This window comes from Astatotilapia calliptera, chromosome 2, assembly GCF_964374335.1.
Source record: "Astatotilapia calliptera chromosome 2, fAstCal68.1, whole genome shotgun sequence".
Classification (NCBI taxonomy): Eukaryota; Metazoa; Chordata; class Actinopteri; order Cichliformes; family Cichlidae; genus Astatotilapia; species Astatotilapia calliptera.
Genome location: NC_137423.1, coordinates 20026023 through 20040773, shown reverse-complemented (window position 1 = coordinate 20040773; position 14751 = coordinate 20026023). Strand labels below are relative to the sequence as shown.

Below are 14751 nucleotides of genomic sequence, written 5' to 3'. Positions count from 1 at the left end.
ACTGCTTTTTCTTTTCAAATATTTATCGATCACTATGCTGCGTGGTCTCACAGCATGGCTATTATGTAATTATATTATGTCTTCTTCATCTTCTTCTGTTTTACTGGCAGTTGGCAGCTCTTTTAATTAGAGCAGGCAGTTGTACTGCCCTCTATTGGAAGAGAATATAATTCACGGCGATCGCTTAGAGCAGTGGTTCCCAAACTTTTTTGCTAGGCCCCCTTTCTTTTACAAGAAAATCTTCGCGAAAATCCAGAATGTGGGATACTGTTTGTCAGGATTTGGAGAGCCCAGCGCGTGCTCCCAACGCAGGGGAAACTAATTCTGCAGATGAGACCTACCTTGTGCAAGTGAAGCCAAAGGAAAGATATGCTTCATCATATTTTCTAGTATTTGGCTTGGAAGGAAGTTGGTTTGACGATGCTTCATCTTCTGCTTTGAGTTTTTGTGGGAGCCCCGTCAAAAACCTGTCCATTATGCTAGCAGTGTCCAAGCATTTTTCTTGTTTGTTTTTTAATTCATACAGGGCCTCCCCTGCAATGGCTCTGCGCCTCCCCTAGGGGGCGCGCCCCACACTTTGGGAACTTCTGGCTTAGAGTACTAATCAGGTGGAAGTAGATCATCTTCCACGGCACACCTACGTGTCACGGCACAGTGGTTGGGAAACACTGCTTTAAAGACACAACACATTTTGGGGTCAGCTTGGAAGAAAGAAAGATAATTGCACTGTCACACCCAGGCCAATAGTACAAGGAAATTGGAAACTGTCCCAGATCGAAAACAACACACAACAGATGTGAAACTTAGACATGAGGTCAGAAGTCACATGGGAATCTTCATATATCAGTATCATTTCCTAAGTAATTTTCATTTATTTGACCTTGAAGAAAAAGTCAGACGTCCAAAGTAATGTGCTCTTTTGAACATGTGCTTCCCCGTGTGTATGTTGTCAGTACAAACAATAGCAGCAAGAAATATAGTTTTACGGCTGTATAACATTATTGTCACTCTAGCCTTCAGATCTGAAGGCGGGGTCAGAGGTGAAATGTCACATCAATCAATCAATCAATCTTTATTTATAAAGCACTTTTCATACAAAAAAAAAAAAGTAGCACAAAGTGCTTTACATAGTTAAAAGCAGCCCACCCCACCCTCCAACTCACTCCCCACACTCTCATTAACATAAATGATGTGAATACACACATATCCCCCCCCCCCCCCCCCCCCCCCCACACACACACACACACACACACACACACACATGCGCACACTTAAAGAGTAAAAATTGGGCTGGGCTCGCATGAGCCAAGTGAGGAAACACTATAACAGGGAGCCGTCTGCACCGGGAGGCGGTCACAGACCGCAGCCTCCAGGCTGGGCACACAGCAGGAGGGAGGCCAAGGAGCCCCCCAACCAGGCTGAGAGGACCCCCAGAGACCCCGCAGCCACAGTCGATCACAGCCCCGGTGCAGAGAGCGCCCTCTGAGGAAACACTGGAGATATGACACAATAGGATATATACAGGGTAAAATGATAAAATAAATAAGAAACAGGATACAATATAAATATAAATAGAGTAAGAAGATTAAAAAATGAATAAGAATAAAATCAATAAATATTAGGTAAAGCCTAAATTAATAATAGAATAACAGGATAGAATAAATAAGCATAAAATAAATAAACGCTAAGTAAAAGCTAAATTAAAAAGGTGGGTCTTGAGCCTGTTCTTAAAAACATGTACGTTCTCTGCGGCCCTGAGCTCCTCCGGCAGGCTGTTCCACAGATGAGGACCATACCACTGAAAAGCTGCCTCTCCGTGAGTATGTGTCCTGACTTTAGGGACAATTAAAAGGCCAGTACCAGAGGACCTCAGGGTCCGCGAGGGTTCGTATGGTAAAAGCAGATCTGAGAGATAAGAAGGCCCAAGACCATTAAGACATTTAAAAACCAATAAAAGAACTTTAAAATCGATCCTGAAACACACGGGGAGCCAATGCAGCGATTCTAAAACCGGTGTAATGTGGGCCCGCCCTCTGGTCTTCGTCAGCACACGAGCTGCCGAGTTTTGCAAAAGTTGTAAAGTTGAAATATTCTTCTTAGGAAGACCAGAGAGCAGGGCATTACAGTAATCAATGCGACTGGTAATAAAAGCATGCATCAGCATCTCTGTGTTGGCCCGAGAGAGAATAGGGCGGACTCTGGCTATATTTTTTAGATGATAAAATCCAATTTTGGTTACATGTTTATAGGGCTGCTCAATTAATCGAATTTTAATCACGATTACGATCTGGGCTTTCAACGATCATTAAAAATGACTGAGCCGATTATTAGCCCCTCCCTCATTTATCCGCGACACCTTAAAGGCCGTCTGTGAAAATATTGTCGGGCATAAACCGGTCCGTGGCGCAAAAAAGGGTGGAGACCGCTGATTAAGAGGACCCGAGGGAAGCTCGGAAAGCTAAGCAGAAGTTATTTGGAGAGTGACTGCCGTTGGTTGAAAAGAGAGTTTAAAAAAAAAAAAAACTTCAGTGGTGTTGCACACTATTTTATATTATTTTTTTAAAGTCATTGTTAACCCTTTAAAGCCGGTCAGAGCAGCACGCTCCGTTTTGCGTAACTATTTTTAAATCCCTGTAGAACCTGAACCGCGTAAGCTAGCGCAATAATTTGTTTTGCATATGAAACCGGAGGAGTTGTACTTACATCTGATGCCATCAGCTTGTCCTAGGTCACGGTTTCGTTCCACATATAGCTTTGCAAAAATTGCATAAAAAGCGCTTGCAGGAACAAAAACATAATATTCCAGAAACACGCTTTGCCGTTCCGATCAGCTGTTCGTAACACTTCCCACAGTAAAATGATGCACATGCTGTTTTCTTTGCAAATTTGCATCATAGGATTGTTTTTTGTTTTTCCTGCAGTATATAAAAATTGCTGTATCTCCAAAATAAAACTATGAAGACACTCAAATTTCCTGTTGTTGTAAACTATTTTTTTGCAACTTTATTGTATTTAAAGTTTTGAGGGATAAACCTCTTAAATTTCTCCAAGTAGAAATATATGTAAACAAAACAAAAGCGATTTTCAATTTTTTTTGTAGTTTATTGCACTTTTTTGCAATTTATGTAATTACTATGGACTTAATGCATACATATTATTAAAATATGGGCTATAACAGTTGTATTGATGTATAGCAACTTGAAATGCTCCCACAAATGGCACTACAACATGTAAAAAAAAAATAATATAAGCTCTGGTGGACTTGGTTCTATGGTAGGTCTTAAAGGGTTAAATAAATATCGTCAAATAATCGTGATCTCAATTTCAGTGAAAATAATCGTGATTATCATTTTTGCCATAATCGAGCAGCCCTACATGTTTAACATGTGGGATAAAACCAAGCTCAGAGTCAAAAATAACACCCAGGTTTTTCACTTGTAGCGAAGGACATAGTGAAAATGCCTGTAATTTAGACAAGAGTTTCTCTCTCTGAGCCTCAGGACCGACGATTAAAACTTCAGTTTTGTCCTGGTTAAGCTGTAAAAAGTTTTCTGCCATCCAAGATCGTATATCTAAGATACAGTTAAAAAGGGCATCCATTGGTCTGGTGTCATCAGGAGACACGGAGATGTACAGCTGCGTGTCATCAGCGTAACTGTGAAAGTTCACTCCATGCCTCCTGATGACACTGCCGAGAGGGAGCATATACAAATTAAAAAGTACAGGGCCTAGAACCGACCCTTGAGGCACACCACATGTCATTCTATGGATCTTAGAGGAGCATGTATCCATACTCACCATAAAAGTTCTGTCAGAGAGATAGGAAGTGAACCAGTTATGTACAGCACCAGAGAGGCCCACCATGTGTTTCAGTCTGTTTAAAAGAATAGCGTGGTCTACTGTATCAAAGGCTGCGCTTAGATCCAGTAGCACCAGGACTGAGAGCTTTTGGGAGTCCCAGTTACATCTAAGATCATTTAAAACCTTTAGGAGAGCAGTCTCTGTGCTGTGGTTCACCCTAAATCCAGACTGGAATATCTCCAGGATCTGTCTATCATTGAGAAAATCAGTAATCTGAGTAAAAACAAGTTTTTCTAAGATTTTACTTAAAAATGGTAAGTTGGATACAGGTCTGTAGTTATTAAAATCATTACAATCCAAATTGCTCTTCTTCAGAAGGGGCCTCACCACCGCCGTTTTAAAGGCAGCAGGGAAGACACCCAACTGAAGAGAGCAATTCATCATGTATAAAAGCTCAGCCTCAAAAAATCCATAAAGTGTTTTAAAGAGTGAAGAAGGGATTGGATCTAAAAGACATGTGGTGGGTCTCACTGTGGAGAAAACCTTCTGAAGGTTCTCAGCATTAACCAGGACAAAGCTGTCCAGTGTCTCCTCAGGTACAATCGAGCCCTCAGATGTGTTTACAAACATATCGCGATTAGATAAAATATCAGATCTGATGGCGCTGATCTTTCCCCTGAAGTGGTCTGCAAACTGCTCACAGAGTGAGTCTGTGGGGGTTCTTTGGGAGCTGTTAAAATCAGGGTTAAATAAATGATCTATGGTGGAAAAGAGGACCTTGGGATTATTTTTGTTATTACTGATTATTTTGGCGAAGTATGAATTTCTTGAATTCCTTAATGTATTATTGTACATTTTAAGTTGCTCGCAAAATATTTGATGGTTGATAGTATTTTTATTTTTCCTCCATCTCCTTTCTGCTGCCCTGCAATTTCTTTTGAGTTTTTTGACTTCTTCGTTTCTCCAGGGTGATACGTGTTTTACGTTAATCTTTTTGGTGGTGAGTGGAGCAACGGAGTCAAGGCTTTTCTTCAGTTTGCTGTTGAAATGATTAAAAATCAGATCGCAGGGTGCAGGTAAAATCACAGGGGGGCATTCGTCTAAAACCCTGGTAAAATTTGCAGCCACTTCAGAGGTTAGATAGCGCCTCCTCACAGTTCGCACCGAGGTCTCCCGCTGAATAAAACCGGTGATGTTAAAAAACACACAGTAGTGGTCAGAGACAGCCAAGTCAACAACAGAGGACACACTGGTGGACAGCCCATGGGTGATGACCAGGTCCAGAGTGTGTCCTCTGTTGTGAGTCGGCTGCGTGACGTGCTGGGTAAAATCCAAACAGTGAAGAATGTTTAAGAATTCTTTTGCTGCAGGGTCAGAAGGATTATCTATGTGCAGGTTAAAATCACCGGTTAAAATTATCATATTATAGTTTGAATGTATGTTTTTTAAAAATTCTGAGAATTCCTTGATAAAAGCAGCGCTGTCTGTCACATGCCATTTTTAATCTTCACTCAGTACTTTTTATGTTTTATATGTTTATAATATGCGCCACACTTGTAAGACTCATACACTCTTACAAAGGATGTGTTTAAAGAATGACACACAAAATGTGTTGGACACATTGAACGTGAATTTGGACACAGCGTGGGTTTTGTTTTAAAACAGCGTGTCAAAATTCACACAATGTGTTGTATCTGAGCCAGTGCAGCACATGTGTTAAACACATTTTTAACATATGTGCTTTAACACAACGAACCCTCAGTGTCAGGTTCCTCTGGTTTGTCAGATGATCAACATCATATGCAAAGGCAAAGGAGTGCAGACAGTGAAGTACGGTGGAAAGTTTCTGTCTGTGAGGGCGTGCACCTTGAGGTTTCTGTGGTCCGTGATTAACTTTCATTCTCAGATATGTTCAGTTTGATTTAAGGTTTGCCTCTTTTAAAAATTAAAATGGGCGCTCCTTTGTTTGATGTTTGATATCAGTTTATTTCACAAAGAAACGTGCTTCCTGTTCAATATGTTACCAAAAGGCCAGAAAGATTAGCAGGCTAATTTTTTTGCAGGTGGACTATGAAAGCGAGGAGGAAGACAATGGCGATGACCCAGAGGATAAAGAGGACCAGGGCGTGGAAGAGGCGGAGGAGGAGACAAACGCTGTGGAGGAGCCTCAGGCTAACGGGAGGAGAACAGAGAAGAGGAAGAAGGGAGAAAAACGAGTGGAAGGAGCAGAGTCGCAGAGTGAGATGAGAGTGAACTCTGTGCTGGAGTCAAACGCAGCCATAGAGAGATACAGCTATGACCACAAGCATGAACTCTGGTGTGAGGTGAGTGTGTGCATGTCAGAGTAGTAGATTCTGAAAAATGAACACTGACTTTCTCTTAGAGATGGCTCTCACTTTGTTGCTTCCACACCCACACACACGCACACACACACACACACACACACACACACACACACACACACACACACACACACACACACACAGGCAAAGATGTTTGGCCCTCAGGAGCAACTGTTTCCTCTACTTCTGGTCATGCTAGTTTCACTCAGTTTGCGTAGAAGAGCAGGAAGGAAATCATAAATTGTACAATTAAGCACATTTCTCACCAAGTTTCCTTCCTAAGTGTAATTACTGTAAGATAACACGTCATTAGCATTCATTATCAGGTGCCATCTTTGAAAAGAGGAAGGCTACAAAGGCTCTTACTGTGGCTGCTGTGAATGCATGAACTGGTAGATTTGTGGGTTGCAGCGTTCATGTCTAAACTGCAGGAGTAACTGATGAGTTTTGCCACAATAAAAACTAAAAACATGTGGACATGTGCAGAGGAGGACAGTGAATGTACTGGATAAAGGACGTTGAAGACCACAGTGAAGAGTGGTGGATGGTAGTCCAGAGGGTTGGTGTGAAACAATGTTCCCTCTAATATTGCATGTGTCTGAGCAAACACACAAACTCCCTGAGCGACCCACTGTGGACCACTGTGAGCAACAGCAGACATGAGCACTGTGGTCACGCCAGCATCGAATCCATCCAAGTTACATGTTTATTAAAATAATCAAATTACAGCGTTTACATTTATGTTAGGCTACTTCTAATTAACTGCTTTAGCCCACTTACAATGACAATTTAAAAAATCTTGTTCATGACCTGTGTAGTATGTTAACACTTGGAAGTAAAAATAACTTGAACTCCAATTTTGAAAACTCAACTTTCTTCTTTTTTAAAAAAATAAAGTTCTGACTTGTATTATGAGTCTGTGGTCTGGGAGAGAGTCTGTAACTCTGTCTGCAAAATACAGTAAATAATGACCAATGCTGGGCAATTAATTATATAGTTACTTCTTCAAAAAAGTAACTGAGTTTTGCAAACAAAGTTTTTTGCAGCTGTTTCCCTAAAAATGCAGCGAAGGCGTTTTTTTTAAATAAACATTTCAAACTATTTACAGAACAATCAGCTGTTCTGCATCAAATCTGATGCCACACAAATTATTTGTGCCACTCCAAAAAATAATTTCTGTCCACTATGAGATAAAGGAGAACAACAGCCTGATACCTGATTACAGCAGCAGATGTATCACTGCTGTAACACCTGTAACATTCAGCAGTCGCCTCATTGTTCTGACACACACAACAAAACTGTTTTGAAGGAAGGAAGGTTCAGGGCTGAAGCAATCAGCATCATGGGCTCATCCGGTTAGAATAAGAAAAAGCAGCCATCTAATTCAGAATTATTCTCAGGGTTCTCCTTTTATTCTCAAATAATTAAGGCAAAGAAGGAAGGAAACAAAGACACACATGGACTGCCACAGCTGAAAGAAAACAGGAAAACAGATTTATTCATTCCCTTAAACAATACATAAAAATAAAACCCAAATAGAACCTCACCTCAGCTGCCGCCCCGTGTGGAAGTGAAGAAAGAGTGAGCCAAAAGTGAATGCCTTACTCTGGTTTTACGTGGCCGGTCAACACAATTTAGAAACTGGTATGAAGTCCACACTTTTCCCGTCAATTGTTCTGTCTGTCCTGCTCACATCTCCAACTGTTGTCCACGTTGTCATTAACGTGGCTTCACTCCACATCAGCCACGCCACTTTGCCAGCTAAAACACCGGTGTCGGCACATAAGGACGCTGTCATAGCCTGTCAACGACGTTGATTAGCTGCGTATATACGAATGTGAATCGCATCATTGGCTGGACTATGGGATAAGGTGGCATCGTTCAGTCACTCACTGACTAACACTGCAAAACAGAATTGTTAACGTATTTATTTTAATTTCAATTCAGGTTAGGTTTTTTTTGTGCGCAACACAGATTTTCTGTGCACAGACACCGTGCCAGCAGTGTGCAATTGCGCAATTGGTGTGAAAGACGATCTCCCTCCAGAAGACAACCTGTGCATTGATCCTTGTGGGGTTTTTAGCCTGGGTTTTGTATAATTGAGGACTTTTGGAAATTACGACGTATTGCGATTGCACTGACACGCATGACGCTAAGGTATGCAGCTACAGGAAGTAGATTAACTCTCATCTGTCTCCTTTATAGGTTGACCTGGCATTACCTGTGAGCAAGGTGCACTTTGATCTGACCTCGGTGCTGACATCGCTGGCCCAGAATGCCGTCATCATGGAGACCAAGGGCCTGACGCGCTGCCTGCTCAGCGAAACGACAACAAAGACCGGAGAAAAGGAAACCGTTCTGAACACTGAGGGAATCAACATGCATGAAATCTTCAAGTACAGTGATGTAGGTGGTGAAATTGAAACAATGCCGTGCTTATAAGGGTGGCTTTTTGTTTTTTTGCACATCTGCAAGCCTTTCTAAATTAAGTGAAGGTAAACAGCTGGTCAGAGTTACAAGTTGCTGGGTTACAGATAAGATTCCTCCAGCTACATTTTGATTGGTCCGATCAGAAATACAGAGAGTAACTGTGGCGATATCGCCTCTGTAGTTTGGAAAGGCTTCTGCAGTTTCTTATTGTATTTGTGTTGCTCTGTCTTACCAGACTGCATGTTTTCAGTTGTCCCAACACTGCAGCTCTATTTATTTTCCTCCAGATCTTGGACATCAACAGACTGTACTCCAATGAGGTGCACGCCATGGCGAAGACATATGGAATTGAGGTGGCTCTGAAGGTCATAGAGAAAGAGATCAAAAATGTCTTTGCTGTCTATGGTAAACATGCTCTTATTTAGACTCGTACTCAAAAAACCCCAAACCAGGAAAGCTCTCAGAATCACTCAGATTTCCTCCGTCTCTCTCCAGGTATTGAAGTTGACCCCAGACATCTATCACTGGTAGCAGACTACATGTGCTATGAAGGTGTATATAAGCCACTGAACCGACACGCAATCCGGTCCAACTCCTCTCCTCTGCAGCAGATGACCTTCGAGACCAGCTACAAATTCCTCAAGCAGGCCACCATGCTAGGTAAGGATGACAACATTGATAAAGCATAGAAAGCTGAAGAGAAATCACAGTTTACGAGGGTCGCTACTGGTCTACCAGCGTTAGGCTCTTTGTTTTTTCTATGTACTAAATCGGATTTGATCATTAGTCAGAAGTAAATGTATAGAAATACATTTTCAGCATTGTTGTTAAGTAAAGTATTCTTCTTCTTCCTCTTCCCCCCCCCCCTTCAGGATCACATGATCAGCTAGTGTCACCCTCAGCCTGCCTGGTGGTGGGGAAAGTAGTCAGAGGTGGAACAGGACTCTTTGAACTGAAGCAGCCTCTGCAGTAGAGACAGAGATGCTGACAGTGGTTAGATATGATGTGATAAGATCACAGCTGATCCGGTCTGCAGGCTCCTTACATCCTCTACAGAATGCATCAGTAAATATGTTTATTTCCTTTTAGCAAAAGCCTTCCAGGCTGCAACGTTTCATTAAAAGAACATAAAAACTGATGGAATAAGTCACTTTGTTTTCATTTCTTAATAAAAGGAATATTGAATTTTGTATTTTTGTTATGTATGTATTTTGTGACAGTATTGGGACTGTTTGAATTGTAAACAACATCAATTTATGTTTTTGGGAACACAACAATAGTCATTCAGCATTATAGACAGGCCTTGAGCAGGTCCAGAGTGTCTTTATTAAGTTCGTTTGGTAAAGGAAAAAAAGATGAATCTGATTACTTACTCTAGCTCAAGCTCAAGACTCTGAACAGAGGTCAGTCTTTTCAGTGAATTGAGGTCATGAGGTCTAGATTTACAAACATATGTGTGTCATTCTAAAGCTCTCACTGTGTTCAAGGGCCGTACTCTATCAGGATGCTACTGTCAGTCTGTAAAATATCTGTTACTGCAGAGATAATGATTAAGAAGTGCAACAGGTCATCCAAGATGACTAAAGTTGGCATAATCACCAAGTGCTGAGGCACACAGTGAGCAAAAACCGCCGTCACTGCTGACTCCAAACTTTCTAGAGCGTCATGATATGGGTGTCCATGAGTAAGCAGCTCCTGCATGTGTAATGTGTAAGTGGCTGAGTAATTAGTGTGTACTTTAAAGCATAAGCTCACCCAGAAAAACTATAGTTAGTGTGTTGAAAATATTCCGAGGTCACAGTCCACCAGTCCAGTGTGACTTGGGTGCATTGATCCAGTCCTGCACCCAGACAAAATGTATCTACTGTTTCTCTCCTGATTTATTTACACTTTTACATCTCTGGCTTATTTATCCTAAACCTTATTGTGTAACCTGTAAAGTTGGTTCTGTGTATTTATCTCGATTTATAAATCTGCATTACTACTGTTCTAAGAGTAAATCTAACGGATTTTACTGTGCATTTCAGTTTACAACATGTTTTGTGGACAAATTTTGCAAACAGCTACCGTTGCTTGTAGCGCTAACGGGACACTGAAATGTTGGGAGGCTTTTATTACGAAAGAACGGAAATGATGGGAACTTTTACGCAATTTGATTGGTTGGTTGGTCTCCTGCGGTAGGACCGACCAGTGAAGGTGGTGTGATAAAGCTGCAGAATCTCGAGATGTGATAATGTACCCTCGTGCGAAGGATGCGCCGTGACCGCTCGTGGATATCTATGGAAGGGTGAGTCATAACGAAATGAGGCGAAACAGTAGAAGCTGGTTTGAAAGGCGTCAGCAGTTGGGGGTAAAATACAGTTTGGTTCGATATGGACACAATGGTCAGCCTGTAAGCTGACTTGAGCCTTCGTTGCTGGTCAGTGTTTTGCTACATTTTGAAGCTGCCGATATTAACAGTCGGCCGCTGATGCTGTATCTTTTTTTTTGTCCTATTACAAAAGCTTCGCTGTATTAAAAATATTTGCGTTACTTGTAAATAAGCAGTTGATTATCCATGTGATATTTTCACGCAGTTTAGCGGAATTTAATTATACAGCGTTTGTAAAAACGTTATGGCGCATTTATCCACAATCCTCGGCTCTGCGCAGGATCGTCCCGACAGACCTACGTGCGCGAGACGTTAGCAAAGGAGGAGAAAGCCGAAGCTACGAAAAGCAAAAATGTTTAGCTTTGTTTTATTTTTACTTTTTCAAGGGCTGGTAGGCCGGTTGTTAAGAGACTCGGAGCAATAAAATCATTTACCTTCACAGGCCACATTTACTGTGTCAGACACCCGCCGCCCCGGCCTTTTCTCCGAGCATTTATAAAAGGCTTCTTAATCTGTCCCTAGAGTTCTTACCACTTAACGGCAGCAGGGATGCAGTAAACACTCATACTGATTTAATACGAGGGAGCAATGGGACCGCATTAAGAAAAAAATATTACGAATAATTTTGAGAATAAAGTCGAAATTTCGATGTTAGAGTCTAAATAGTATTTTGAGGGGGGGAAAAGTTAGCTTCTGGCACATAAGCACGAAGTGATAAGTATAAGAGAGCTGCGCCTATCAGAAGACAACCGCAGGTTACACCCTTGTGTAAATGAAGAGGATGTATCTTGTATCACAAGACTTGGTAAGAGAGTTGATCATGTGCCACTCAGTTACACAAAGCGTTTTGTAGATGTTTGGCAGGAAAAGACAACTGTGATCTGCACATTTGTATTTTTGTTTCTCAGCATAGTATTCCGAGTTTGATGTCCACTTTTCTGGACATTTCGTGCAGTCAGAGATAGATGCACAAAAGAAAAAAGTAGGCTGAGGTTTGGGTGGAATACATTTTCATTCAGGAAGTTGTTGAATAATAATTCAGGGACAGCGATGGGTCTGTGTGATGTGTTGTATTAGACTATACAGGGAGTGCAGAATTATTAGGCAAGTTGTATTTTTGAGGAATAATTTTATTATTGAACAACAACCATGTTCTCAATGAACCCAAAAAACTCATTAATATCAAAGCTGAATGTTTTTGGAAGTAGTTTTTAGTTTTAGCTATTTTAAGGGGATATCTGTGTGTGCAGGTGACTATTACTGTGCATAATTATTAGGCAACTTAACAAAAAACAAATATATACCCATTTCAATTATTTATTTTTACCAGTGAAACCAATATAACATCTCCACATTCACAAATATACATTTCTGACATTCAAAAACAAAACAAAAACAAATCTGTGACCAATATAGCCACCTTTCTTTGCAAGGACACTCAAAAGCCTGCCATCCATGGATTCTGTCAGTGTTTTGATCTGTTCACCATCAACATTGCGTGCAGCAGCAACCACAGCCTCCCAGACACTGTTCAGAGAGGTGTACTGTTTTCCCTCCTTGTAAATCTCACATTTGATGATGGACCACAGGTTCTCAATGGGGTTCAGATCAGGTGAACAAGGAGGCCATGTCATTAGTTTTTCTTCTTTTATACCCTTTCTTGCCAGCCACGCTGTGGAGTACTTGGACGCGTGTGATGGAGCATTGTCCTGCATGAAAATCATGTTTTTCTTGAAGGATGCAGACTTCTTCCTGTACCACTGCTTGAAGAAGGTGTCTTCCAGAAACTGGCAGTAGGACTGGGAGTTGAGCTTGACTCCATCCTCAACCCGAAAAGGCCCCACAAGCTCATCTTTGATGATACCAGCCCAAACCAGTACTCCACCTCCACCTCGCTGGCGTCTGAGTCGGACTGGAGCTCTCTGCCCTTTACCAATCCAGCCACGGGCCCATCCATCTGGCCCATCAAGACTCACTCTCATTTCATCAGTCCATAAAACCTTAGAAAAATCTGTCTTGAGATATTTCTTGGCCCAGTCTTGACGTTTCAGCTTGTGTGTCTTGTTCAGTGGTGGTCGTCTTTCAGCCTTTCTTACCTTGGCCATGTCTCTGAGTATTGCACACCTTGTGCTCTTGGGCACTCCAGTGATGTTGCAGCTCTGAAATATGGCCAAACTGGTGGCAAGTGGCATCTTGGCAGCTGCACGCTTGACTTTTCTCAGTTCATGGGCAGTTATTTTGCGCCTTGGTTTTTCCGCACGCTTCTTGCGACCCTGTTGACTATTTTGAATGAAACGCTTGATTGTTCGATGATCACGCTTCAGAAGCTTTGCAATTTTGAGACTGCTGCATCCCTCTGCAAGATATCTCACTATTTTTGACTTTTATGAGCCTGTCAAGTCCTTCTTTTGACCCATTTTGCCAAAGGAAAGGACGTTGCCTAATAATTATGCACACCTGATATAGGGTGTTGATGTCATTAGACCACACCCCTTCTCATTACAGAGATGCACATCACCTAATATGCTTAATTGGTAGTAGGCTTTCGAGCCTATACAGCTTGGAGTAAGACAACATGCTTGAAGAAGATGATGTGGACAAAATACTCATTTGCCTAATAATTCTGCATTTCCTGTATTTTTATGGAGACTAGCTGACAGTGTAATTACTGTAAGATAATTTGTTCCTTAAAAGCAAGCAAAAACAAAAGCAGTTAAAAACACTATATTAGTGTAACCTGTCACATTGTGCTCTAACTCCAACTCTTTAGTGCACTGTGCTCCACAGAACGTAGGCTTACCACACAGCTGTAACGTATTAACAGTTATTAACTTAAACTGTCACTTAAACTTAAACTGTCCTTTCTGTGCACTTTGTTTTTTAAACATGCATTAAATTAAAGTCGATTAGGTCAATTAAGCATTATAAGGCGGAAGGTGGGGGGTGGTTCCCTTTCTTTTTTGCTGGGAGTTGGCAACCCTATAAGTTAGGTTATTTAATATTTCTGCTAAGTTCTCTTTAAAATACCAGAATAGGAAGGATGGTGCAGCTTTAAGTTTATTAGATTGATCACTTTTGCTGAACTATTAAATATTTTGGGTGCAGTGTATTTTTTGCATGCAGGTGTAACAGAGTAGCTTTAGTTTAGTTTTTTTAAACTTGAGTATGAACTTATACAAAATGCAGAAAGATATTTTTAAAAAAAAACGTTTTATTGATTATAAAATACGCTATATCGGATTTATATCGGTATCAGCAGATATTGAAATTTATGATATCGGTATACAGCTTGGAGTAAGACAACATGCATGAAGAGGATGATGTGGACAAAATACTCATTTGCCTAATAATTCTGCACTCCCTGTATTATTGAATCCACACAGCCCCGTGATGCCTACTTGTAGATACCGACGATGCAGTGAAACCGCTCAAACTGATGACTTTATTTTTATAGTTGCTTCTGAGGTCTTGTCTTAAGGGCTCATAGGTGTTGTTCATAGGAAGTATTCATTTATTAATACGTATCGCTGTTTCTGTGCCTGTGATGAGGTCCACTATGGGCAGCTGTGGTGGAGAAATGGCAAAATTGAGTCCTTTGGTTAGCTTCTTCTTTTCAGTTTCAGGGAGGTTCCTATTTAATAAGTTCTTCACCCACTTTTCCCGGCAGTCTTCGGTTGTGGTGTCTTCTTGTTCTTATGTGTATGGTCTCGGCATTGACTCAGAATTATAAGGTTTTGTTTTACAATGAGTGGAATCTCCAAAGTTGCCTTTCTTTTCATTTAATGTACCACCATACCATACCACCTT

The 14751-nt window shown here is 41.2% G+C and overlaps 2 protein-coding genes across 7 annotated transcripts in view; both read left to right on the top strand.

Annotated features, from left to right (window-relative positions):
- polr1a (RNA polymerase I subunit A) overlaps positions 1-9763 on the top strand; it is a 28893-nt gene extending 19130 nt beyond the window's left edge. For both annotated transcript variants that reach the window (XM_026186152.2, XM_026186160.2), the window contains exons 33-37: positions 5865-6125; positions 8349-8549; positions 8861-8978; positions 9069-9233; positions 9446-9763. In XM_026186152.2, coding sequence (XP_026041937.2) covers positions 5865-6125; positions 8349-8549; positions 8861-8978; positions 9069-9233; positions 9446-9546 — 846 coding nt within the window. In that variant the 3' untranslated portion in view covers positions 9547-9763. The remainder of the gene's footprint in view (positions 1-5864; positions 6126-8348; positions 8550-8860; positions 8979-9068; positions 9234-9445) is intronic.
- Positions 9764-10722: 959 nt separating this feature from the next.
- The window catches only part of st3gal5 (ST3 beta-galactoside alpha-2,3-sialyltransferase 5), a 29574-nt gene continuing 25545 nt past the window's right edge, over positions 10723-14751 (top strand). For 3 of the 5 annotated variants that reach the window (XM_080305940.1, XM_080305942.1, XM_080305935.1), the window contains exon 1: positions 11702-11749. In XM_080305940.1, the coding sequence (XP_080162066.1) occupies positions 11717-11749 (33 nt within the window). In that variant the 5' untranslated portion in view covers positions 11702-11716. Of the gene's footprint in view, positions 10861-11701; positions 11750-14751 lie in introns of those variants that run through there. The other 2 variants (XM_026186189.2, XM_026186180.2) reach the window with 1 other exon arrangement.